The 27,775-nt window shown below is 38.5% G+C and overlaps 2 protein-coding genes across 2 annotated transcripts; one reads left to right on the plus strand and one right to left on the minus strand.

The window, feature by feature from the left end:
- Window positions 1–3,490: 3,490 nt before the first annotated feature.
- On the minus strand, window positions 3,491–4,042 carry LOC115953551. The gene has a single exon (XM_031071283.1). The coding sequence runs from the start codon at window positions 4,040–4,042 to the stop codon at window positions 3,491–3,493; it is 552 nt and encodes a 183-aa protein (XP_030927143.1).
- Window positions 4,043–14,277: 10,235 nt separating this feature from the next.
- Window positions 14,278–14,688, plus strand: LOC115953560. Its single transcript, XM_031071295.1, has one exon. The coding sequence runs from the start codon at window positions 14,278–14,280 to the stop codon at window positions 14,686–14,688; it is 411 nt and encodes a 136-aa protein (XP_030927155.1).
- The last annotated feature ends 13,087 nt before the right edge of the window (window positions 14,689–27,775 follow it).

Below are 27,775 nucleotides of genomic sequence, written 5' to 3' on the forward strand. Positions count from 1 at the left end.
CGTAAAGTCAGGATTTTGGAGTTTGGATTGCTATTTAACGAATTAGACATTGACCTTATTGTCATGTTTATTTTCATGCTGTTCAACCTTGCTTTAACAAGTCCAAAAGGTTTAGCGGTAGATGAAGTGATTTTTTTCATCCTTATATCATCATGTACATATAAGACTATAGGTTGGCCTATTACTAATTTTTTGTTTTATTAATATTTTGAAAATCTCACAGTTAAATAGCTTATTACATTTTATTAACATGTATATCAAGTTTTGTATCAATTATATATTATTTATTATTTGATAATTTAATAATATAAAAAACTTTTTTTTTTTTTTGCTGAAAAAGAAAAACTTTAAATTTAAACTTTTTATAGATAAAATAATTATTGATCTATGATGATTTTGATATTTTACTTGCATGGATGGTAGGAGACTAGGATTTTTTTTTTTTTTTTTAATCACCAAATAAAAAATTGTGAAGAAATTCGACAAAAGCTATATTAATTGTAATTTGAACATAATGCTTTGTAAATGATTATTCATTTCATTGATGGGTTAAGGAGAAGGGAAGCAATATTTAGATAAAAGTAAGAAAAAATTATATAAAAACGTTGGAATCTTATACCATATTTTAGATTAGATACTACGTATTTGGTTTTGTCAATTATATTCCCAAAATTTTCAATTTGAAATTTCCGTCCATCTTCGTTATTAATTTCATAGAAGGCACGAATGTGGAAAAACAAATCTTTGTTTATTTGTGTTAGACAGAGACACATTAGGGAAAACAAATTTATGGACACATTTTTTTTTTTTTTGCAGTAAATTTTGCCACAAATCCTAATTTGGCTAACTATGAACAGTGGAGAAAAAGATAATGGTTTTATATGAAAGTGATAGGTAATCATTCCCAGTCTACCACATCAAAATTGTAGCACAAAAACTGTGGTCTTAGAAGGACTCGCGATGACATGATTGCATGCATATCTATGGGGTGTCCTGATAGTAGCTACTTAAAAGGGGGGGAAATCTATGAATAGTAGAGAAAAATGTAATGAGTTTATGTGAAAGTGATAGATAACTATTCATAATCTGCAACATTAAAATTGTAGCATAAAAATTGTGGTCTTAAAAGAACTCACGATGAAATGGTTGCATGCATATCTATGGGGTGTCTCGACGGTAGCTACCTAAAGGAGAAAAAAAAAAAAAGAGATAAAAGAGAGAGAGAAAGTCATTTGCGTTATACCTTAAAAGAACTAGTCATAATTAATTCTTTTTGTAGTTATTAATAAAGCCTAAATCTACTTAGTATATGTCCGATATGGGACTCAACACACACCCATACAACACAAATTTAAACAAGGGCTAATTACAACTTACCCACTTGTAGTTTTGATCATCCAATATATATGCGAACTAGCTTTCAAATTTTAGACTAAATCATGAAGTTGCTTTACAGGCTTGTCATGAATTCCAAGTTGGGACCATGTGACAACTTCCAATAACTCTTCCAAAGTTTCATACGGAACATACACTGATACCCACCTAATCATATGCATAAAAATCAGTAATTCAATTGTCTACAATTTCAGAGTCTGAGAGAAAACGAAAGAGAGACCTAGAAGAGCAATAAAATGGTCAGAATAGCAAGCCATCTCAGCTTTCCTCTGATGCATGTCTGATACTAGCTTGACCTCCCTAACTGTTCCCTAGTTATTTGCTCAACAAAGAACAAACCAATATAAATCATCAAAGAAGAACTTGTGGACTAAAAATATAGAATATACATACAAATCATCATTTGTTTTAAATGTTTAAACTATTATGAAATCCATGAATCTAAACTTCACTTAAAATATCATCCATGTTTCAAAGATGTGAAAAATGCTAAATCCTAATTTTAGCTCTCATCCCCTTAAAATATCATTCACATCAAGCATGCAATTCTTAAAATTTTTGACATCTTTGCTACAGTGGAGTGTCATCTTTGACACCCTATTGTAGCAAGTAGCTAGAGTTTTTTATTATTTTTTTTTCTTTTTCTCTCTCTCACTCTCTCTTGTACTGTGCGCCTGTGCCTCTCTCCACTACTTTCTCACTCTCACTTGATTAAAATAAATAATATTTTAATGAAGTGGTAAAAAAATAAAACCTTTGATGTTGGGTGTATTATAAAGTGAAGTATTAAAATAAATAAAGTAATATTTTGAGATGTTAAATGTTATATTTTTTGACATGTTTGATGAGAATGCTCTAAGCTAACCTGGCCAAGTAAATCATCATGGAAATTCCTTTAGAAAAAGTCCCCAAATTGTGACTCATCATTTTATTTATTTATTTATTTTAATGGAACATCATTATCGTGCTTGGTCATGAGACTAGCTTCTTCTTTTCTATTTTTGGTTTGGAGAGATCCAAATTTTAGTGTTGCAAGGTTTTTTTTATTTATTTTATTTTTATAAATTTTAATACCTGGAAAAGCCTTGAAGTTAGGGGTATCATCATGACAAATTCCAATGTTAATGGAGAACCTCTAAGCCCACTTACCACAGTTACCCCTAAATGAACCATTGGCCCAGCGTTAGCTAAGCCAGGGTTCCCCTTAATCATATTCTTGAATTTTTTTTTTTTTTTTGAGCCTGGAAGAATAGGATATGAAATCCATTTCAGTAGGAACAAGTTCCAAATTCCTTTTAAAATGGGTTAGCCCATTGGATAACTACAGCACTCTGTATGCCAGACATTTTACTCCAAACGTACCAGCATGTTTAAGCCCAAAGAAAAATGGGAGCAGGTTAGAGCAGTGGAAAAGCCCATTCAACCTCATATTTTCCCGTCCTTATTTTGAACTCTGGTCACATCACACCCTTTCCACACCGTAACAAACTAACAATCCCTGATACATATATGGTACGGTGGATCCTCGGATAGACACCGTCTGCCGACATAGTTAAAGGATAAACCGTTCGATTCTTTTTTTTTTTGATCCCGAACTCTTGAAGCACGCACAAACTTGTAAGGGTATATAGTTCATAGAAGCACAATACTTGAGGCCTATATAGCTCATTGGAATTTAGAAAATGCTAATTCTTTAATCTATAAAACAAATAGATTTATGGGAGAGTTTGGGGAATCAATGTTTATTAGGGAAAAAAAAAAAAAAAACATCAATCCTCCTTATCAGCCTCTAGCTCCTCAATTAGTCTTGGTGGGCCTTCAATCGCTGCATTTGGATTTGGCTGCTTTTGCATTGGGTGCATCATGCCCCTGACAAATTGGTATGCTGATGTCAAAATCTCCAAAGAAATTGCCTTTGCAAATTGGATTTTTTCTTGGTGTGCACTGGCAAATTTACTCAATTGACTGTATATAAAATCCACAATTTGATCAAGTATAGCTTGGTGCTTAATTAGGAATGGACGAAGATGGCTCATATACAAATCTTTTGCTCCATGGGCAGATGGAAGCTGTAGCCAGACAAGAAATGCAAACTTCACATGGTAGTAGAGTGGAAACCAAGAAGATCAGCTACAATATCTGGTGTTGTACCAGTCCAACTCTTCAACTCTCCACCTCTCTTAGCCTGTTGAGCCAGTTCATGGGCTATCTTGTTTCCATTCCTACTTATGTGCCTAACTTCTGCCATCCTAAAATTGGACATTTCAAGGATTATACCAGAAATGATGTTGCCAGCCAAACCTTTACAATCTTTGTCTTTTACTGCTTGGACTGTTTGCATAGAATCCCCTTCCAAAATGACATTCTCCAAGCCCAACTCCACAGCTAGGATAGCATCCTTTTCCATAGCCAATGCTTCTGTTTCTTCCACTGCAAATTTCCCGGAAAGAGGCATACTAACAGCTGCAACAATCTGACTCTCCCAGTCCCAAATGACAATGCCAATTCCAGAATGACCATTCACAGCTGGGATTGCTCCATCCACATTTATAAGGAAAGAACCTTCTGGTGGAGGCCTCCAAGCTCTAGGCTGCTTCTCTTTCCTTGTTGCAAAGGAATTATTTGCAGTCTTAAAATCTTCCACCATACTAGTTGCTGTCCCCCACACCTAATCTGCTGTAGTTGTGCTAGCTTCAAAGATCAATTGGTTTCTATGGTACGAGATTGTCCAGGCTACACCAAAAAAGATTTCCAGGTCACGTTGGGTTCCCTGGCTTATTATTGTGAGAGCCAGATCAGAAATATCACTCTTGCTCTCCAAAATATTTCCTAGGCCATCACTCCACTTTGACCAAACTGCCTTTGCTAACTCACACTTTAGAATGACATGCTCTACAGCTTCTTCTTCCTTCTTGCATATGGGGCATAGGACATCAACTTGGATTCCTCTTCTGTTTAAGTTCACCATGGTGGGTATAGCATTCATCGAAAATACGTATTTTTTCTGGAATATTCAGTTGCCATATTCTTTTCCATAGAGGGGCACGTACATCTCCCCTTGAAGTCTCACCTTGAATGTCTGAATCCAGCAGTTTCTTGGCCACATAATAAGCACTCTTCACAGAAAAAATTCCTTTTTTATTACCTACCCAAATTATGGAGTGCTCCGGAAGATGATGGCATAAGGGAATGTTAAGAATGGTAGTCACCTCAAAGGGTAAGAAGATCTCAACCAGCCTATCCCTTCTCCACATTTTTGTGTCTTCATCTATAAGGGATGATACCATTGGAAAAGCCCCAAAGTCTTTTGGAGGAGAAATGATCTTATAAGTCGTAGGAGTTGGCAACCATTTATCATCCCAAATGTGAATTAGTTTACCATTCCCCACTCTCCACCTAGTGCCTTGCTTGAGAACCTCCAAGCTTTTGTGGATACTTCTCCAAGCATAAGATGGGTTGCTTCCAATACTCGCCCTAAGAACATCGCCGTTTGGAAAGTATTTTGCTTTATACAAGCGGGCCATTAATGATGATGGTTCTTCTAGCATCCGCCACCCCTGCTTTGCAAGCATAGCCAAGTTAAAAGCTTGGAGATCTCTGAAACCCATGCCTCCTTCCCTCTTTGCTCTGCACATTTTTGACCAACTAACCCAAGCAATCTTGGATTCTTGATACTTTTGTCCCCACCAAAATTTCCTCATCATTCCTTCCATTTCATCACAAAGACTCTTAGGAAGCAAAAAACACCCCATTGCATATGTTGGCATAGCCTGAGCCACCGCTTTTATAAGAATTTCCCTACCTCCAATGGATAATAGTTTCTCCTTCCATCCCATCAGCTTCTTCCCAACCCTCTCTTCAATTTCGTTAAAAACTTGTTTCTTGGATTTGCCAATCATGGAAGGCAACCCCAAGTATTTCTTTGGTTGGGTATCTTGCATTGATCCAAGAATATCCTTCACTTCTTCTCTTTTCTCCTTCTTAGTGTTTCGGCTAAAAAACACAGATGATTTATCCGTGTTAATCTTTTGTCCTGAGGCTTCTTCATACTTTTGAAGGATACTTAGTACTTCCCTGCTTTCTTGCCCATTTGCTTTGCAATATATGATGCTATCATCGGCAAAAAGGAGATGTGTAACAGTAGGGCAATTTCTGCAAATTGAGATTCCAGAGAGTCTATTATTTCTAGTTGCTTCCAAAATTATACCTGTAAAACCCTCTGAACAAAGAAGGAATAAATATGGAGATATTGGGTCTCCTTGGCGTAGGCCCCTTGTGGGGATGATACAGCTATGAGCAACCCCATTAATAAGTACAGAGTAAGACACGGTAGTTATGCAATTCATAATCAAGCTAATCCATTTTTCATTAAAGCCCATTCTCTCCATGATTTTCTTTAAAAAACACCATTCTACCCTGTCATAGGCCTTACTCATATCAAGTTTAATGGCCATATAGCTTTCTTTTCCTTCCTTCTTTTTTAAGTAATGCATAATTTCAAAAGCAACTAGAACATTATCTGTTATTAGGCGGCTAGGGACAAATGCACTTTGATTTTCTGAAATGATGGTGGACAGGATTGGTTTCAATCTATTCGCTAGGACTTTGGATATAATTTTGTAAGACACATTGCACAGACTGATAGGCCAGAATTTAGTCATTTTGGTTAGGCTATTTGTTTTTGGTATGAGAGCAATATTTGTTTGGTTTAGGGGTGCTACTAAAGCATTTGAGCTTAGGACATTCAAAACAGTATTAATAATATCATTGCCAATAACATCCCAATATTTTTGGTAAAAAATTGCAGACATACCGTCAGGGCCCGGGGCTTTTGTTGGGTGCATAGAGTGGACAGCTTGAACAACCTCTTCCCTTTGGAATTCCTTTGTGAGCTACTCATTCATTTCTGGGGTAACACTTCTTGGAATCAAATTGGACACTTCCTCACTTCCGGATGGGCAGGAGGTTGAGAACAACTCATTAAAGTACTCTGTTGCTATGCTTACTATGCCTTCCACATCTTCACACCATTTCACATCCTTGTTTCATAAACCTCTAATCTCATTTATGGTGGAAATATTGGGTGTTTCTATCGCCCTGTTGGTACCATTGAACTCTTGATCTTTGGTGCCATCTCATTTCTTCCTCTTCCAGAAGCTCATTAATTTCTTTCCGGAGTTCATTTATTTCTGCTCCTCTGCTGCCCTCTCTGTCCTCTTGAACAAGAGCTTGGAGCGATTTCCTTTTTTCTTGGATTTTCCTAGGAAAGTAACCAAAATAAGTTCGGTTCCATCTGGTTAACTCAGCTGTACACTCCTTTAGACCTTCAACCCGCCCAATCGTTGATTGTATACCTGAGAAGTTTGTCCACGCTTCTTGAATAACTTCCTTACACTTCTCATATTTAGTCCATGCCTTTTCAAAGTGGAATATTCTCCCCCTTTGAGTTAGTGGATGTTTCTGGTCTGTCAATAGAATAGCACAGTGATCAGAGGTTGGTTCTACAATATGGAAAACTCTAGCATTTTGGTAATACTCTGCCCACTCTATTGTAGCAAGCACTCTATCCAGCCTTAATTGAATTCTTCCTTCATTTGGTCTTTGATTGCACCAGGTAAACTTCGGTCCTTCATACCCCATATCTTGGAACCCACAAAAATCTATTGCCTCTCTGAAACCTTCCATTTCCTGTTGGGCTCTATTCGGGCCTCCCGATTTCTCTGTTGCCGACACAATTTCATTGAAATCTCCCAGGCACATCCATGTCATCTGATACTGAGATTTGAGAAACTGGAGAAGACTCCAAGATTCCTTTCTCAAACTTGTTTCCGAGTTTCCGTAAAAACCCGTCATTCTCCATTTAAATCCCGCCTTAGGATCTATTACAATTGCATCAATATGGTGTCTTGAAAAGCTTTTAATTTCAACATCTAAATCCCCTGACCCATAGAAGGGCCACTCCCCCACTTTTACCTTCACTTGGGATTATTAGACCATTTGGCAGACCAATTCTTTCCTTTACCTTCACCATTTTTTTAGCACCTACCTTGTCTCCATTAAGAAGATTATATTGGGATTATATTGCTGCACAAGGTTATGTAGTGCTCGAACTGTCCGGGAGTTCCCAATTCCCCGACAGTTCCAACTTAAGCAATTCATAATAAGATTCAGGGGTACAAACAAAGAAGCAAGCAAACCAGATAAAAAGAAAATAGACCCAAATTCTAAACCCCAATTATCAAAATATGGAAAACTAAATCAAATAAACTACTCACTTCTGGGTTCCTTAGATTCTCAACTGAGGTGCTGTTATTTAACAACAACAACTAATATCGGTTTGGAAAAGCCCACCTTTGGCCGAATCACACCTGATCAAGAGGAGCCCTCACTTGCCAGGAAATCTTCCCACAAAATGAACTTCTGGCGGCTTCAAAACAGTACCAGAACAAGACCCACGAAGGGGTGAATTTGGATCTCACCCAAAAAATCTCCACAGATGCTAAAAAAGGCTGAGAATAGCCACTTGGAATCCAACCAGTACTAGAACTAGACCCACAAAGGGGTATTGATGGGCTGACAGTGGAGTCGGAACTCACCCACAAGACTCGAGCTCTTGCTAGCGATCTGGCCAAGACTTGCTCCAAGAGGGAAAACTGGAACTTCAACAGTCCAGAGAGAAAAGAGAGATAGAACTCTCTAGAGAAAAGTTGGAGCCCCAGGGTCTAGAGAGAGAAACTCCTACTTGGGAGAGTATTATAAACCGTTCGATTCTATGCATGGACGGAGGTTGTCTTTGAATTACCTCTTGGGTCCGCCAAATTTTTTATTTTTTATTTTTATTTTTATAAATATTAGTATATATAGAGGTACTAATTTTAGAAATTTTATTCTATAAAATTAAATTTTGCCCCATAATAATATCATTAATTTTTTTAAGAGTAATGTTATAACCACAAAATTTTCTACACATTTTTACAAACTATGAGGTAACAAATTATTATTGGTTTATATACGTGCTTACCATTTATATCATTTTTTTTTTTACTTTCTAATAACTACTCACAATATAAGCAATTTATAAAAAAGTTTGTAATTATGACATTTTGCTATTTTTAAAGGGTATAAACAAATCAATAGATCTAAAATCTAAAACAAAATATACAAGCCCCCAAAAATTAGGCCAACAAAATTTAGCAATGGTAAAGCTAAAAATAATTAAACTCAATCAACTAATTTTACCCAAAACAAACAACCTGACCCTTTAAAAAAATTTAAATAAAATAATTTCATTAGACGCATGCATCAAAGACACACCAAAAAAAAAAAAAAAACCTCGGCTAGGCCGCCACACAACCAACATCAATGCTACCCCCCTTAACTCTAAATCCTGACTCCATCCCTGATTCTATGAGTTAAATAAACTAAAATAGATGTGAAAAAAGGAGCATAGAATAGAGGCTATTAATATATAAGTGTAGTACAAATTATGTGTTACAATGAACTCAACATAAGTATATATAATAAGCTAAACCCTAAACTAACCTTACACTAACTATGGTTAATAAGCTTATAGTACAAGTATATAATTTGGCTTGTACAAAAAGTAAAATTGGGCTTAAGTCTGTACTATTAAGCTAATATTTCTCTAACACTAAATTTTCATATTTCTTTTCCTTATAGTTGGGATAAAATGTGAATGTGTTTGGTTCAGTTTATTTTCATTTTAAAAAAGAATGTACAATTTTTCATCATGTTTTTTAAGATGCAGTTACACTTTCACACAATCAACAAAATAAGTTTGAAAATAATCTGAACCAAATAAGTTAATACTTTTGCACATTGAACAAAATAAGTTGATGCCGATAAACTAATATAGAAATAATCGTTGTTTAACACGAGGAAGGCTTCCAAATAGAAATAGTCGTTGTTTAGAGATAATTGTTGGTTGCAAATCAAAGATCATAATAAATTGTTAGGTTTTTCCATATAACACTCACTTAGTAATGCATATTGAATCATTTTTCTTGTTTAATTTGAGGTTGGTTCTGCATCACGTAGTTGTCACATCTTTCAGTTAGACTTTTGGGCCACAATTCTTCTGCTGCTTTTACAAGCTTCAGATGGATATTCGAGGCTAACTCAAAATTCTTTTGAGCTTTTAAATTTTGTGTTTATACAACAAAACTTTGCTCAATTTTGGTTCCTATGTCGAGTCCAAACTTAGCCTTTTGAGATATCTTGAGTGACCAAGTGACGACGGGATTGGGACTTTGTCGTTTCTTGAAACTCTTATTAAATGTGCAAGTGGCATGAGTGACCATGTATATCTACCTAACTGAGTAAGTATTGTATGAGATCTATGTCTCAATGCTATCTCAATGACATGTGGGTCCCACGTGTGATATTCACATATCATTGAGACATAGGTCTCATAATACCGTTTCATACAAGAATTTTTCCTTACCTAAATAATGGTTTGCCGATTTTATTTAGATTCTAGAATGACGCATGTTATGACTAGGGGTGTGCCCGGTCAGATTAGGTGGGTAAAGGCCAATTTTTATATCCAATCTGCTACTGACCTACCGAAGTCTAAATCCATCGGATTGGTTACAAATTTTGGCTGTTTCAACTCGACGGGTTAGGCGGGTTGACATTGTTCTTTTGATAAACTACGAAGTATATATACTTACATACAAGGATAACCAACATTGGTGCCTATACTAACCATATTACCAAACTATAAGAAGTTAAGAACCACTAAGAGTATTACACGTGCACAATAGTAAAACTAACTCTATTATTAGAAACTAAATGACCTTTAACTTTTCAATCTAATGATACATGTTGTTTTGTATTTGATTGCATCTTCAGTGGATTGATTTGAGTTTGTAGGTATAACTGGCTTTACATGTAATAGCATAACATTTTTTTATAATAAATAAAATGGATCAAAAGACAAAACATTTTGTAGATTTACAAGAATATATGGAGCCCAAATCAAAAAGACAAACAACATACTCAATAAAAATATAGATACAAAAATTAAACAATACAAGACCAAAAAAAAATAAAAAAATAAAAAAATTACCTTGGTGGTTGTCTAGGAGAGTACGCAGCTAATGGAAGGTGAAGAATTGAAGGGATTAAAAGAGAGAGAGAGAGAGAGAGAGAGAGAGAGGGTTTAATTTTGGCTAAAGATGAAGGCTAAATACAAAATGTACGTAGTATATGGCTGAAGTCAATTTATGGTTTCAATGTTGACTTTTTATATTTTGTTTAAGGAATTGTTATTGATTAACTGTAAAAATTGATTAGGTGAATTGATTAACTTTAAATACAAAATATACGGTTAAATTTTTTTAACTAATATATATTTTTCTATTTATTTATAATTTAAAAGGCGGGTCGGGTTGTAGCAGGTTGGCAATGTTTCAATCCGTTACCCAACCCAATCCGCTATTTTGGGGGGTCTAACCCACCCAACCCAAACCGTCTAACTTAATAACCCACATGGGGCGGGCGAGTCAACTGCAGGTCAGGCGGGTTGGTGGGACAAGTAGATATTCTACACAACCCTAGTTATGACATAAATGCCATCTAGCTAAAATAACGGTTTGATTATTTAGAAGGATAAAGTTTCACTCCAAACATAGTTAGTAACACAATGTATATGGAACAAAAATTTAGAGGAAAGAAAATACAATTATATGATGCATGGTACGTATAATTCGTTTATGTTTTAAAATTTTGCAACAAAAATATGGAAATATTTTTCATATAATTTTTTGAAGATAAATACAATAATTCAACAAATTACAATTATATGAAAATTCCTCAACAATTTAACTTGAAATAATTCACTTAATAAAGAAAATTATTTTCATAATTTTATAGAAATTTCTCAATAATTTAACAATTTACAAGCACATGCAAATATATTGTATAAATAAATCCAATAGATTCAATAAAATAAAATAATATTAAATGACATGCAAATATATCATATATGATAAGGGATGTATCTATAGTATATTAGGTAAAAGAGATTCATAGGGAAAAAAAAAATGGTAGAGAACGGCGAGGCAAAGCCTTAGAAACAAGAGAATGGTAGGGCATTAGGCCATTAAGGGTGCGGATGTAATTGACAAAGAATAATAGAGTACAAGCCTACTAGGGTGCAGCCGTGTTTTGACATTTAAGAATAGTAGGGTGCAGTGAAACAATGCAAAGTGGATATGTTTTTGACTGTTTTGAAGTAGGACAAAGTTTAACGACAAAATTAGTTATAGTTTAAGACTACAATTTTACTCAATAATTTTTTATGGAAGTGAATTTTGAGAATTTCACTATTGAATTACATCTTCTTCTTATATCCTCCATGGTTGTAAAATTTCTAAAAAATTAAAGATCAATAGTTATGCCATCAATAAATTATTTAAATTGCTAATTTTTGTTATGGGGATGCAAGCCTAAATATATATTGGGCCTTGGGCCTTGTCCGAGAAAGCACAATGGTCCGAGAACAGGTCAATAGCAAGAGAGATGTAATACTTCGAACTTCATGAGCAAACTATGATCGTAATGGTGGGAGATGTTGTCCGAGGAGGAATATACCCTCGAATAAATGCAACGAGGGTTGAGATGTGCCTCTTGTCATCCAGGGTGACGTTCCGGGAGGTTCTACTGATAAAGACATGCTCTACAAACGTACTAGAAGAATGGGAGCTAAGAAATATCTAAGAAAAAGCTACTGCCACCGCATTGAATGCTTTGCAGCTAACTTTTTGGCCGCATTTATGTGGAGAAGACCCTTGAACAGTGTTGCCTTGGCTACCCCAACTCATAGAGGGTCAGAAGGGGTGTCCAATGGGACAAGCACTCAAGCATATAAGAACAAATGGAGGGCCAAGATTATTCAAAGAGAGGTATATAATGTAAGAAACCCTTGAGGAAGTGGAGATGGAGAAATAAAAGGAGAAACACGATAGCAATCAGGAAAGAAACTTGTAATCAAACTTAAGAGAAATATATAAGAATTGATCTCCTCGAACTGTGTTGAGGACGATTTTCTTTAGTTAAATCAATCCATCTTTTGTTCTTATCATTGGAGCCCACTTTATTTGTCATCAAACTCATTTTAGCCCAGTTCTCCAATCCACTCTCTACAAATTCATTGTTTTGGGCTTGTTGGGCCTGAGTTCATCCATTATTTGGGTTAAGAACCAAATCCGGTCCTTACAATTGGCGCCGTCTGTGGGAAGTTCTGGTGTTATAGTGAGTCTAACGTGCAACTATGGTAGGTTCAAGTCCAAACCAGGCATAATCTATGGGGTCCCAGCGCGAAGACCACTTTGTCAATCTCGAACGAAGAAGGGATCGTGAGGTTAGCATGCATACCACCCACACTAGCAAGAGCTAGTCTTGAAATACGAGCCACCTTTCTCATGGGGAAGATACTAGGGCCCTGCAGTTAGAAATTGATTATCTGAAGAGAAAGTTATGCCACAAATAGCGAAAGCGAACTCCCTCCAATTCTGACTCCTTTATTGACAATGAAGAGGATCGTAGTTACAGACGCAGGTCAAGGACTTCACCTAGTGAGTCTTTCTCGTATGATAAGGACATCCATTATAAGCATTGAGACAGAAATTCATCTTCCAAATGCTCGGGGAATGATGCAATGAGTAGAACATTGAACCAAATTTCCAGATCACCCTTCACTCACAAAATCGAGGGGAGGAGACTTCCTCAGCGGTTCACTTAGCCAACGTTCACCATATACAATGGTCAAATAGACCCTGTAAAGCACGTAAGCCACTTCAACCAAAGAATGGATGTGCACTCTAAGAATGAGGCCTTAATGTGCAAGGTGTTTCCTTCCAGTTTGGGACCTATGGCAATGAGGGGGTTTGATGGCCTAGGTGCAAGTTCCGTTGGTTCCTTTAAGGAACTCACTCAGGCCTTCGAGTCCTGCTTCATCACATGCAGTAGTGTTTCTCGGCCCTTAGACTCCCTACTGTTTATGGCCATGCGAGAAGGAGAGACCCTGAAAAAATACTCAGACAGATACTAGGAGATGTTCAACGAGATAGATGACGACTTTAACGACGTGGCCATCAAGACCTTCAAGGTCAGCCTACCTGCCGAGCACAGCTTAAGAAAATATCTGATCGGGAAACCTGCTACCAGCGTACACTAGCTTATGAATCGGATAGATAAGTATAAGCAGGTCGAGGAGGACCAACAACAAGGCAAGGGGAAAGGTAAGGTTATCCCTCAGGAAATGAAGGATTTCAGGTCTAACCGCTACAATAATAACAGACCCCGAAGGGATTTTGCTAGGCAATTTGGGCCTACGGCTTCTCAAATGGTTAGTACGGTGTTCCGAGAACCAGTACACCAGGTCTTGGAGAAGATCAAGAATGAGTCATACTTCAAATGACCGAACAAAATGGGAGGAGACCCCATGAGGCTCAACTAAAGCCTTCATTGCCAGTACCATCAGGAATAAGGACATACCACCGAGGACTGTAGAACCCTGTGGGCTGATACGGAAGGCTACAATAGTTTCTGTATTGGCCCAACGGGCAAGGAGACCAAGCAAGGCCGAGGGCTCAGAGGAACACTTTTTTAAGGCCCCTTTTGGGCACAATTAATGTTATCTTTGCGGCCTCGGGGAGAACCAACTCTCACCCCTCCAAGGTGATGTCTGTAGCTCGACTACCCGCCGAGGACTCAAAACTTGAGCTGAAGAGGACCAGAGTAAAGAACCAGTTAGCGATGAGTTTCTCTTAGGAGGACAAGGTAGAAACCATATAGCCACATGATGATGCCTTGGTGGTCACCCTTAGGATAGGGGGATATAATGTTAAGAGAGTGATGGTGGATCAAGGTAGTGGGGCTGAGATTATGTACCCCAATTTGTACAACGGGCTAGGCTTGAAACCTGAAGACTTGACGGCATATGATTCGCCTCTGGTAAGCTTTGACGGGAAAGTTGTTATTCCTAAAGGCCAGATTCGACTGCCCATACAAGCAGGATCGGAGGTGGTGGAGGTGAATTTTATTGTAGTGGATGCCTACTCCCCTTACACGGCCATTGTAGCAAGGTCCTGGCTTCACGCCCTAGGGGCCGTTTCCTCCACCCTGCATTTGAAAGTAAAATATCCATCTGGGGACCGGATTGAGGAGCTGGTTGGGAGCCAATTCGTGGCGAGGCAGTGCCTGATCGCTGCAATAACACATCAACCAAGAGTGGAACCCTCGACCTCTGCTAAGAGGAGCTTATAGCAGTCAAAGACTCTGGTGTTACTTGTGGAGGGGACATCCGAAGGGGCGAAATGTGAGGACCTAGAAAATATTACTATAGGCGATGATCCGGAGAAGTCTCTCTAGGTCGGGGCTCGGCTACCTCCTCATGAGAAGGAAGAGCTGATAGTGTTTCTCAGAAAGGACCTTGACGTGTTTGCATGGAGTGCTTATGAGGCTCCTAGGGTGGATCCGAACTTCATCTATCATCATTTGAACGTCAATCCATCTATCACCCCAAAAAGCAACCACCTCGGCGCTCATCTAAGGACCACTCCGATGCTATCAAAGACGAGGTGATGAAACTTAAGCAGAATGGGGCTATTAAGGAGATGTTTTACCTCGAGTGGTTGGCCAATATAGTGGTGGTGAAAAAGAAGAATGGGAAATGGCGAGTGTGTGTGGACTTCACCAATTTAAACAAGGCCTATCCAAAAGACCTTTTCCCTATGCCTCGGATAGACCAGCTGGTAGATGCAACTATAGGCTATCCTCGAATGACCTTTTTGGATACTTTTCAAGGGTACCATCAAATAGCTCTGGCCTTGGGTGATCAGGAGAAGACTGCTCTTGTCACCCCAACTAGGAATTACCACTACATGGTGGTGCTTTTTGGTTTGAAGAATGCAGGATCCACCTATCAGCGGATGATGACTAGGATATTTGAGTCGCGATTGGGCAAGAACATTGAAATGTATATAGATGACATGGTGGTAAAGAGTAAGGTGGTATCTGAGCATGTGGGAGACCTCGAGGATATTTTTGAAATACTGAGGAAACACAAGCTACGCCTCAACACTTCCAAATGCTTTTTTCGAGTGGGATCGAGCAAGTTTATAGGTTATATGGTCACCCACCGTGGAATTGAGGTCAATCCTGATCAGGTAAAGGCAATCAATAGTCTATAGCCACCTCGGAATCCCAAAGAGGTCCAAAAGCTGACTGGGATGATTGCTGCCCTAAACCGATTTATCTCTTGATCGGCAGACAGATGCAGACCCTTCTTCCAATCGTTGAATAAGTGGAAGGGGTTCGAGTGGACCGAGGAGTGTGCCTCAGCCTTTCAGCAGCTTAAGGAGTACCTTCTCGACCACCTGTCATGTCCAGACCTAAGGTGGAAAAAGTCTTGTTTGCTTATATCGTTGTGGCATCTTATGCCATAAGCTTGGTGCTGATCCGAGTTGATAATGGTGTGCAGATGCCAGTTTACTACGTGAGCAAGTCATTACATGAGGCAGAAATTCGTTACCTACCAGTAGAAAATACTATTTTAGCAGTGGTACATGCTACACGCAAACTCTCCTGCTACTTCCAATCCCACACAGTCGTTGTTTTAACCCAACTTCCACTTCAATTACTACTTCGCAGTGCTGACTTCACAAGGAGGATTTCCAAATGGGGTACAATCCTAGGGGCTTTTGACATCAAGTACATGCCTCGTACCTCTGTCAAATGTCAGATCCTCGCGGATTTGGTGGCCGAGTTCACTAAGTCCCCAGCAGAAGAAAAGGGGAAAAAGTCGGGTTTTGATGGAAAATTAGTTGGCATGGTCTCCTCGCGGGAGCATTTATCCTGGAGGGTATACGTTAATGGCACCACAAATCAAAGGGGCTTCAGACTGGGACTAGTTTTGGTATCTCCTGAGAAGGTCACTATTGAGAAATCCTTGAGACTGAGCTTCTCAGCCATAAACAACGAGGTTGAGTATAAGGCTCTATTGGCAGGGATGGCCATGGTGCAGAAAATGGGTGGAAAGGTAGTAGAAATGTTCTCGAATTCAAGATTAATCGTAGGCCAAGTTCAGGGGGAGTTGGAGGCCAGGGACGTGAAAATGCAAGAATATTTGAATCAAGTTAGGCACTTGCAGTCAGGGTTTAGTCTTTCAGCTTGTTACATATCTCTAGGAATGGAAACACATATGCTGACTCTCTAACCACTCTTGCAACCTCCTCAGCACAGGGTTTACCTCGGGCCATCTTTGTTAAAAACTTATACAAGCCCCCTGAGGGGAAGGGAGAAATGGTCCAGGTCCATCAAATCAGGGTGGGACCTAGCTGGATGGACTGTATAGTGCTATTCCTTAAGGAAGATATCTTGCCCGAGGATAAGTTAAAAGTTGACAAGGTGCGAAGGAAGGCTCCTTGGTTTTGGTTGTCCGATGATCAAAAATTGTACAAATGCTCTTTCTCTGGGCCGTACTTGTTATGCATTCACCCCAAGGCATCGGAGCTACTTTTGGAGGAGTTGCATGAAGGGATTTGTGGAAACCACATAAGAGGCAGATCCTTATCTCATAGAGCCCTTACACAGGGATACTGGTGGCCGAACATGCAGAAGGAAGCACAAGAATATGTGAAGAAGTGTGACCAGTGCCAAAAATTTTCCCCAAACATCCATCAATCAGGAGGGGTTCTTAATCCTCTGTCCAACCCTTGGCCTTTTGCTCAGTAAGGCTTAGATATTGTTGGACCCTTTCCTAAGGTAGTAAGGAACAAAAGATATTTACTAGTGCATGAATTACTTCACCAAGTAGGTTGAAACTGAACCATTGGCAAATATCAGAGACGTGGATGCCAAAAGATTTGTTTGGAAGAACATTGTCACTCGGTTTGGGATCCCTCATACACTCATCCTGACAATGGACTTCAGTTTGATAGCAAAGCCTTCAGGAGGTATTGTTGTGACTTGGGAATTACAAATAGGTATTCCACCCCGGTTTACCCATAGGGGAGTGGACAGGCCGAGACTGTAAATAAGGTCATAATGGGTGGACTCAAGAAGAGGTTGGATGATGCAAAGGGGAAATGGGTGGAAGAACTCCCACACGTCCTCTAGACGTATCAGACCACACCTCGCAGATCAACAAGAGAGACACCCTTTTCAATGACTTATGGAGCCGAGACTGTTATTCCGCTAGAGACTGGATTCCCAACACTGAGAACAAGTTTTTTCACTCCGAGCATCAATGAAGGGTTATTGGAGAAGAGCTTGGACTTAATTGAAGAACGAAGAGAAAATGTCATGGTCCAATTGGCCTATTACTAGCACAAGCTCAAGTAAGAGTATGATGCCAACGTGAAGCTGAGGCCATTGGCATTAGAAAACTTAATGTTGAGAAAGGTTTTGGGTACTGCAAAGAACCCGACATAGGGAAAGTTGGGACCTAACTAGGAAGGGCCATATCATATCACGTCTGTGGCTGGAATAGGTGAATATTACCTTGAAGATTTAGAGGAAAAGGTCGTACCATGCCCCTGGAATGTAAACAACCTGAGAATATATTATTATTAATAAAAGCTTTGTTTAACACATTTAGGTTTGTGATATTGTGCGTCATGTGTTTTATTATTTATTTAAGTATCGAACAAAACCTTGGTCATGCCTGGTCCCTCGAACCACATACCTTGGGTAAATTGATACTTAAGTTATTTCACTAAATATTAAACATAACCTCGATCATACCTGGTTTCTCGGACCACATACTTTGGGTAAATTAATACTTCAGTTCATTTCAATAAGTATTAAACAGAACTTCAGTCATGCTTGGTCTCTCGGACCACATACTTTGGATAAATTAATACTTCAGTTCATTTCAATAAGTATTAAACAGAACTTTAGTCATGCCTGGTCTCTCAAATCACATACTTTAGGTAATTTAATACTTCAGTTCATTTTACTAAGTATTAAATAGAACCTCAGTCATGCCTGGTCTCTCAGACCATATACTTTGGGTAAATTAATACTTCAGTTCATTTCAATAAGTATTAAACAAAACCTCAGTCATGTCTTGTCTCTCGAACCACATACTTTGGGTAAATTAATACTTTAGTTCATTTTCATTAAGTATTAAACAGAACCTCAATCATATCTGGCCTCTCGGACCACATACTTTAGGTAAATTAATACTTCAGTTCATTTCAATATGTATTAAACAGAACCTCAGTCATGCCTGGTCTTTCGGACCACATACTTTGGGTAAATTAATACTTCAGTTCATTTCACTAAGTGTTAAGCAGAACCTTAGTCATGTCTGGTCTCTCGGACCACATGCTTTTAGTAGATTAGCACTTCCTATTTATTTTTCTAAGCGTTGGACAGGTCCCAGGTTAAACTTAGCTTCTCGGATCACTTGCCTTGGTCAAGTTAAGGTTCTTGAATATTTGCTTAGGTGTTGGGAAGAATAAGGGTTGTTTGCCCTTCTTACTTTCTGTGCTAACTATATTGTTCATCTCCCTGAGGTCTAGTTCCCACTACAAATTGGAAACCATCTTACTTATTGTTTTTACTTGTTCAATTTATCTGAACTAACAGCAATGCATTACTAGTAGCCCTTATTAAGGAAAGAGTAGCAGCAGTCTAGCACTGTTTGCAACATCATTAATCTTAGATCTTATCAAAGGGCAGAATAATGACTACACCCACCAGAGAATAAATATCACAAGAAAGAAAAATAAAGATGCATAAAGTGAAAAATAAAGTCTTTTTATTAACTGAAAAGAAAAGTACACCATACACGATGGCAGAATGCCACTACAAAAAAAAAAAAAAGAATATATATATATATATATATACAAGGAAAGCTACAAGAGAAAAAAGAAAGAAAAAACAAAATCCTAATACTAAGCCTTGGCCTTCGGAGGAGGAGGGTCTTCTTTCTTGCTTGATTGATGGGCAAGAGCATCTATGGCCTTAGGATCAGCCTCCCTAGATCTAGCCTCGGCTTCTTTAGCTTTGATTGCAATGTCCTTGGCCTAAGCGGCATCCTTGGCTTTGGCAGCATCTTTAGCCTCTAAGGGGGGCTTGACTTCATTACCTTTGCCTTTATCCTTGGCCACCTCGGCTCCTTGGCCTTGATCACCAGCTTGGTTGGATCCTTTGGAGGCCTCAAAGGGGGGAAGAATGTCCTAAACAGTCGGGACTCTGGGCAAGGGTAAAGGGAGATGGGAGGGCAGCTGGGGCCTCACGAATGTTAGGTTAGAAGTATACCTTCCCAGGCTGCCTCCAATTTGAGGTGGCACGGACCCCTGCAAGGCTCAGAGCCTCTTTCTTCTACCCCGAGATTGTAAGATGCTTGCCTCGAGGCCTCAGCAACTTCCTTGGCTGCCCGGGCAGTTGCTCTGGCCTTCTCCAGCTCGACTTTGAGGTCCAGGACTAGCTTCCTATGTGTAGCCAGCTCTATGTCAGTGAGATAGAGCTTTTTGCATTGGTCTTCAGCCTGGTCCTAGGCACTCTTCAGCCCAGCCTAAGCACTCCTCCTAGCTCACTCCTCGGCAGTTAGCTGAGAGTTCAACTCCTAGTTTTCTTGCTTCAAGGCTCCTAGGAACTTATCAGCCTCAGCGCGGGAGTGGGCCTCAGCCCTAGCCTCGTTATGAGCATCCCTAACCCACTTATCGGCCACAAAAACCTGCTAGGTAACCTGCACAAAGACAACAAAGGAATCCCATGTAAAAAAAAAAAAAAAGAAAAACAAAAAGAAGAAGATTGAAACGGGGCAACTTAGCATTTATCTAAAGGATTTGACAGTGAACTTACCATGGTAAGATCCCTCTTCAAGGACATGAAGAGATCCGACTGCCTCATACGCCTGAAAGCCTCCATGTCTTTGGGGAGGAGAAAAGATTGCTCTAGGGCTTCAGCAATGTAGGCCGAATGCCCTCTCTGGAACTCTCAAACTAAAGCATCCCATGGGATGGCAGCACCATCCAACTCCAGCCAAGGAGCCCAAGTGCGCTACTGTCGGCGCACCTCGGCCCTAGTGGGGTCCTCCCTGCTTTCCACGGAGGAGGCCCATTTATCTTTAGCAATTTTCTGCTGCTTAGCCCCCTTTTAAGGGGCCACTTCGCCTCCTCCAATTCCTGCGCCTTCCTTTTCTTCTTCAGATTGGGGAGAGGGATCAAGTCGACTGAGGTTGTGGGAGGAAGAGGGAGAGAGGGGAGATTGTCAGCAACCTGAGACTTAGGAATCTCTTTGGATGATGACCCTTTGTTCCTCCTGGCCATAAAGTCCCTCAAGCCTTTTCTTTGGTTCAAGGCCATCTCCTCTTCTTCGTCCTTCAAGCTGTTGTCTGGTGCACGACTACAAGTCCGAAGAGACGTACACCAGAAACTCTGTCAAGCTTGTCTTCAAAGTCTGGAACTTTGACCACCTGCTCTCCCGACTTCTCTTCCTTGTCCTTGAGATAGAATTGATCTATCTCGGCCTCAAGTGACAAGTGGGATGAGGCCGTTTCTTCTCTCAGGAGAGCTACCTTGCGGGGAAAACGCTAGAGGGGTGGTTCGATCGAAGAAAGGTCTTCTCGGGCTAAGAAGCTGGGCGCCGAAACATCTATTTGGGCTAGTCTGGGGTCACTGGCTCTTATTACTTGACCTGAGTCTTGAAACTGATTTGACAAGGGTCATAGTCAAGTATCAGGTGGGCGGCTCGTAGTTGTCGGTCTTCACTCACAAAAATCTCAGACCTCAGCACCTTGTTGAGACCCGCAACATTGACAAGGCTGAGTTTGGGAGCAACATGCCTTTTATCTGCAAGAACATCCGAGGAGCAAAATTGTGGTCAGTATAATGAAATCACCATCAAAGTAAAACGAAATGCAAACAAAAAGCATGGCAAAACTAAAGGGACTAAATATCATGCCGAGGGATCTAACCCTAGGGTACTCCACCTGGCTCTCCCTCCCAAGTTAGGTAGTGAAGATCGTCGTGTCATTCCCCAGAGGCGATTAAGTAGTCGTCCTTCATGTCCTTGTTGGACTTGGGAAGACACAATATAAGCCTAACAACTGGGGACCGGGACTTAAGGTAATATCCCGCGTCAGCCAGTGAATGGCATTTGTACAGGTGAATGACGAAGTGCCATGTGAGCTTCAAGCCCATCTGCTCATTAAGAGCGTTTATGCTACCCAGGACTCTAAATAGGTTGGGAGTGCACTGGTGAGGACACAACCTATGGTTGATTAGATAGTCTCTGGTCACCCTACTCATGAGAAGAGTCATTCCTCCTATGAAAATGATCATTGGAATGACAACTTCCTCCTCTTTCCTATCTATGACTATCTTATCTAGGCACAATACTACAGGGCTACTCCCTGCGGAATGTGGTACTTAGCCCTGAAACCCTCCATACCGGCATCAGAGTCTATGAGGTATTTAAATCTACCCATCTAGGCAAGCTAAAGGGAAAACAGGTGAAGTTTTTAAGGAAAAGGAACAAAAAATGGAAGGCCGAGGAGACCAGTCGAGGAGAAAGAACCTAGAAAAATGAAAACTTACGGAAAAGAGAACAAGTGATACTGAGGGAAGTCTTTGAAAGCTTAAGAGTTTGAGAGTATTGGAGAGTTTGAGAGTTCTTGAGAGTTTGAAGATTTTGTAAAGTGAAAAAAAAAAAAATGTGCCCTTCAGGCGTCTTATATAAGAGACGAAATTGAGTGGGAGTTATCCTGCTCAAAATTCTAGGGGAAATGTCAGCTATAGGATCTACTTCTCACCATAGGATACGGGGAATAAAGTGCCGCTTGGAGTATTTAATGAGGTATCGTAGGCAACGAAGCGTCAGGAACAGTTATAGGACACGCGAAACGACGCTCTCACGTGTAGAAATTAGGGGAACGTGTGAGATTTGTTTTTTCAACATCAAAACCCCACTTTTCTCGTTGGATAGGAAGGGAAAACCGGAGTTTTGAGGGGCTATTTTGGGGACGCAGGCCCAAATATATAATGGCCTTGGGCCTTGTCTGAGGAGGCACAATGGTCCGAAAATAGGTCAATAGCAAGAGAGACGTAATACTTCGAACTTCATGAGCAAACTATGACCGTAATGGCTGGGAGATGTTGTCCAAGGAGGAATATCCCTTAGAATAAATGCAACAAGGGTCGAGATGTGCCTCTTGTCATCCAGGGTGACGTTCCAAGAGGTTCTATTGATAAAGACATGCTCTACGAACATACTGGAAGAATAGGAACTAGGAAATATCTATGGAAAAGCTACTGCCACTGCATTGAATGCTCTGTAGCTAAATTTCCGGCCACATTTATGTGTAGAAGACTCCTAAATAGTGTTGTCTTGACTACCCCAACTCATAAAGGGCTAAAAGGGGTGTCCGATGGGACAAAAAATCAAGTAGTAGCCTGGATGATCAACAAATAGAGGGCCAAGATCATTCAAAGAGAGGTATATAATGTAAGAAACTCCTGAGGAAGTAGAGATGGAGAAATAAAAGGAGAAACACAATAGCAATCAGGAAAGAAACTTGTAATCAAACTTACGAGAAATATATAAGAACTGATCTCCTCAGACTATTCCGAGGATGATTTTCTTTAGTTAAATCAATCCATCATTTTGTTCTTGTCATTGGAGCCCACTTTATTTGTCATCAAACTCATTTTAGCCCAGTTCTCCAACCCACTCTCTACAAATTCATTATTTTAGGCTTGTTGGGTCTAAGTCCATCCATCATTTGGGCTAAGAACCAAATCCAGTCCTTACATTTGTAATTTAAAATTATGCATAAAATATAAGTTTATAGATTTTATAGTATATAATATCCGATTGACATAAAATTTGACATGTGTATTAAGAGTGTAAAGAACATGCAATTCAATGGTTAGATTTTCAAAATATGTAGTAATGTTTATTTTATTGAGTAAGGTTGTAGACTTAGACTATAACCAATTTTGTAACTAAACTTTATCCTTTGAAGTATATCTTCTCTGTTTTATTGTTGTGTTTGATTGATGGCAAGATATTTCTTTAGAATTTTTTTTGAACGCGGTTGTTTCTTAAACAATTATAACTTCTTCCATCCCAAATTATGAATGTTAGTCTTAAGTGTTTATTTGGAAATAATTTATTTAGCTTTTTGTTGAAAGTGTACTAAAATATATTTGTATCATGAAAAAAATTTGAAAAATAAAAAAATATGAAAAAAAAAGTGAAGTTTTAAAAAACTATACATAAAAACTAAAAGTTAAAAGCTAAAGTGGACACTAAACATGCTCTTAGTTCCAAAAAGTTGCATACATATCTGTACCATTAAAAACCAAACGAAAAGCTTGAGTTTTCTTAAATCTTTTGCATTTACTAAAAACTAACTAGGGCTGTTGTTAAATATTAGAAGAAGAAGTATAGAATAGAAACACAAGGATGATATCCATGAAGGAAATCCAAAAGGGCTATATCTTTAATATATAAGAATGTAATACAAAACATGTGTTATAATGAAACATAATATGAGTATATATAAGAGACTAAACTCTAGACTTCTAGTACAAATAGGAGACTTGCTTTGCACACAAAATAAGATGGGTTTGAGCCTATACTACAGGCTAATATGTTTGATATATCTTTAATAGCTCCAAATATATTTAAAGTTTTTTTTTTCTTCAACCTCAAATGATAAAACTATTCATAAGTATTATTTAAACTATTCATGAGTATTATTTAAACAAGTCACGTAACTCATTATAAAAAATAATGCAACTAAAATTGCATGTGAATATCTCTTCAATTGTCACATAATAAATTAGATCAAAATAGCTCTAAACATGTTTTTTGCTATTTAGAATGGCACGGGATGTTGGAAGACTAGTGAACATGATATGATAGTTGCATAAGAAAAACTAAAAACGTTAAGCTTTTGTTTTACAAAATGATTTGCCTTTATTGGTTTGGAATATTATTATTATCTTTTAGAGAGATAATAAAAGAGGGGGAAGGTGGGGTTTTGGAGTAGCATGTTAATTGTAATTATTGTATTATGGAAGTAGGTAACACTTTTTCATAAATAAATAAATAAAAAGTAGCTAATACTTTTCCTGAAAAAAATAATATTATTTTTATTTTATAAACAAAATTACTACTCTAAAAAATTCAATATGTGATTTGCATGTAATATTCCTCCTACGTGTGAGTGGAACGCCATGTTGCCTCATTTCTTAACGGAGGAGATCCTGCAGGATTTGTAAATCTTTAAAACTGGTTTTTTACTACAGTAAATGAAAGCTTTCTATATGTGATCTTTCGCCTACCACTGTGAGAAACAAACTTTTCATTATTAAATGGACCTACCATTAATTGGCACGGGCCGACTTCTACTCTTATTTTACTTTAAAACATTTTGTTTGCTAATTAACGTGTTCAAATCTTACGTGTGATTGCACCCAAAAAAAAATCTTATGTGTGAAACCATTTTAAGTTGAAAGTGAATGGTTTCTTTAGAACTGACCTAGGTGCATGAAAATAACCCGTGGGTTATGCGTGTTCATTTCAACTGCTGTTTCTGTCACCCTTTTAATCATTTATGTAGTTATAACGGAAAAGTAGAATTTAAAAGCTAGATGTTATAGGCATACCAAAAAGTACTAACTTTAAAGAATTATAAAAGTCTTGGCATTTATTGGTTATTACATTTTAAACTCATGCGAACTTTATGAATATTTTATGTTTGGGTTAACAAATTTTTAATATCAGAAACAACTTGTACCAGATGGATATTCAATTAGTTGTACCTTTGGTACACGTTGAGATAGACCTACCCTAACTATGCCTCACTCGCATCATATGTTCACCAAAAACGGACTTATTAGCCACTTTAATTAATTGTGCGTTTTTTTCTCAAAAAAATAAAAATAAAATAATTGTGTGTTTATTTTTATGGGAATTAATTGTTGTTTTGAATTTACATGATGGGAAAAACGAGTCGGTTGGAATCCAACCTTTGGCTCAGTCACTTTGACCCCAAATGAATAGTTAGTAATTTAATTTATTTGGGAGAGAAGGCTGATTACAATCACTTTCAATTAGGGCTGTCCAACCCACCCGGCCACCCGCCCAACCCGCCTAACCCGCCCGAGTTCGACCCGCCGCCACCCGATCCGACGTCTCCGGCGGTCTGACGCGGGTCCGAAATCTCTAACCCGATCCCACGCGGGTCGGTTGCCGGTTTTACATTTCAAAACCCGTGACACCCGACCCGAACCGAAACAATCATCCTCTCCGGCGAATATTACGAATTTTGGACCAAATCCAACGAGATCCTTCGAGATCCGGTGACGTTCTGGTGTTCCTCAGCTCCGATCCGGCCATCCTTGGTCTTCCTTCGCTCAGATCCGGTGTTATTTGCTCAGATTCACTCAAATCTGGCAAGATCTACTCTAATCTTTAGCTCCGATTTGCTCAAATCCGGTGGTATTGGGTTAGATCTGACTTAGATCTACACAAATCCGGCTATTCCTAGTTAGATTGGGCTCCGATTTACTCAAATCCGGCGATAATCCTTTAGATCCGGTCGGCTTCAACTCAGATTGACGAAGAGAGATCTTCTCCTCCGCTCGCCGTCGCTCATCATCAAACTCGACCGACCCGACCATTCGCTCCCTTGAGCCCGACCGACTCGACCCGTGGTGGTCGGCGGTCGGTTGCGGGTCTGTTTTTGTTCCACCCGACCTGAGCGGGTCGAGTCCGGGTTGAGGCCAAAACCGACCCAGACCGACCCGTGGACAGCCCTACTTCCAATATCAAGTTGCTTAAACAAAGGCTGATTATGTAATGTATTATAAACCTATTTAAAAAACTCTATATATTACTTTCATATTTGTGTGTCCTAGTAAGTATTACTGTTTTCTTAAAAAAAAAAAAAAAAAAAAAGTCGAATTGGTGTACATTGTAATACCTTTATAATTGATTCAAAGTTTTTCTTTTGAGTAAATTATATTGACTTCCTTTAAATTTAGCAAAACAAACTTAAATCTATTCCTATTTTTCAAAATGACACTTATGACTGAGGTTATTATTTTTAATTTTTCTATGATATAACCAATCTCATTAATAAACATTATTTTGAAATTATTCTGGATGAAATTTTAATTTAAAAAATAGTCATTTTGACTCAATTTGTAATAGACATAAATAATCACAAGAGTTTGTGTATCATATAAATCAAAACCTTGAAGTATACAGTGTCTTTTATAAAAATAAAAGCAGTTATCTGACATTTCTCCAAACCTTTTAGATAAGTTCTGTAAATTAATAGACTTAGAGCATTCTCGTCAGCTCTCTCATAAAAAATGTCATTTTGACACACTAAAAACCTACTTTATCATTTTAGCACATACCATTTATCAGATGTTCTATATATTAAAATAATATTTACTACACATTAAAATAATGGAGAGAGACATCTGATAGGAAGAGAGAGAAAAAACAAATTAAATAAGCCAAATAGTGTTTTGGCATGGCTGTCCGTACCGTCTCATATTTGAGACGGTACTGTAGCTATGTCTCAAATTTTTTGAGATTTGGAAGAGCTGATGAGGGATAGTTTTTGTTGTTTGGTGTGCCAAATGCCAAATATTTGGCATTTGGCACACCTAATGAGAGTGCTCTTACGAGTGTAAAACAAAGCCGCACCAATTCTTTTACTATCGGTTCAAAACAGTTGAGTGTTGGGTTTATTTTCTATGATTTTCTTTCGCACTCTTTCTTAAGTTCAGAATTCATTCTGCTTCAAACAATATTTTTCAAAAACTGATTGATGTCTTGGTCTGATGATAAAGAGCATCATCAGGAGCGGACGTCATAAGTTTTTCTCTCTAAAAAAAAAAAAAAAAATCCTTTTAAAAATAAACAAAAAATAAAAAATCATTGTTTAATATTTAATAATGAAGAGATCAAAATTTCAGTGACCAAAATTTATCTAATTGTATAAGTATCGTCAATATATCCTGTAAAGTTGTGATTTCTAACTAGCCTTTGTTAGTTTTAATTCCGTGCCAAATTTGATTGTAATTTCTTCAATCATTTCCCTATATTTATGTGGGTTTATTTGTAAGGGATGAGTGTGAGAGATTAGTAAAAAATCAAGCGTCAAAGAAGAATCAGTGCAATTCGCGACTAGCTAGCGAGAAGCTCGCGAGAAAGCAACTCGCTGAAAGGCCACGTGTGAAGCACAAGAATAGAAGCTAAAGAGTCATGCCAGCCTGTCATTTCACGAGTACTTTGTGAGAAAGGCCATCTCGCAAGATACCAGCGAAACATTCTATTTGGCAAAAAGTTAAGTTGCTTCACCAAATTCTTT

Source organism: Quercus lobata, chromosome 1 (assembly GCF_001633185.2).
Source record: "Quercus lobata isolate SW786 chromosome 1, ValleyOak3.0 Primary Assembly, whole genome shotgun sequence".
Taxonomy (NCBI): Eukaryota; Viridiplantae; Streptophyta; class Magnoliopsida; order Fagales; family Fagaceae; genus Quercus; species Quercus lobata.

Bases quoted from the DNA above. Each gene is read 5' to 3' on its own strand.
- LOC115953551 (XM_031071283.1), bottom strand. From the start codon at position 4,042: ATGGTGGAAGATTTTAAGACTGCAAATAATTCCTTTGCAACAAGGAAA.
- LOC115953560 (XM_031071295.1), top strand. From the start codon at position 14,278: ATGGTGGATCAAGGTAGTGGGGCTGAGATTATGTACCCCAATTTGTAC.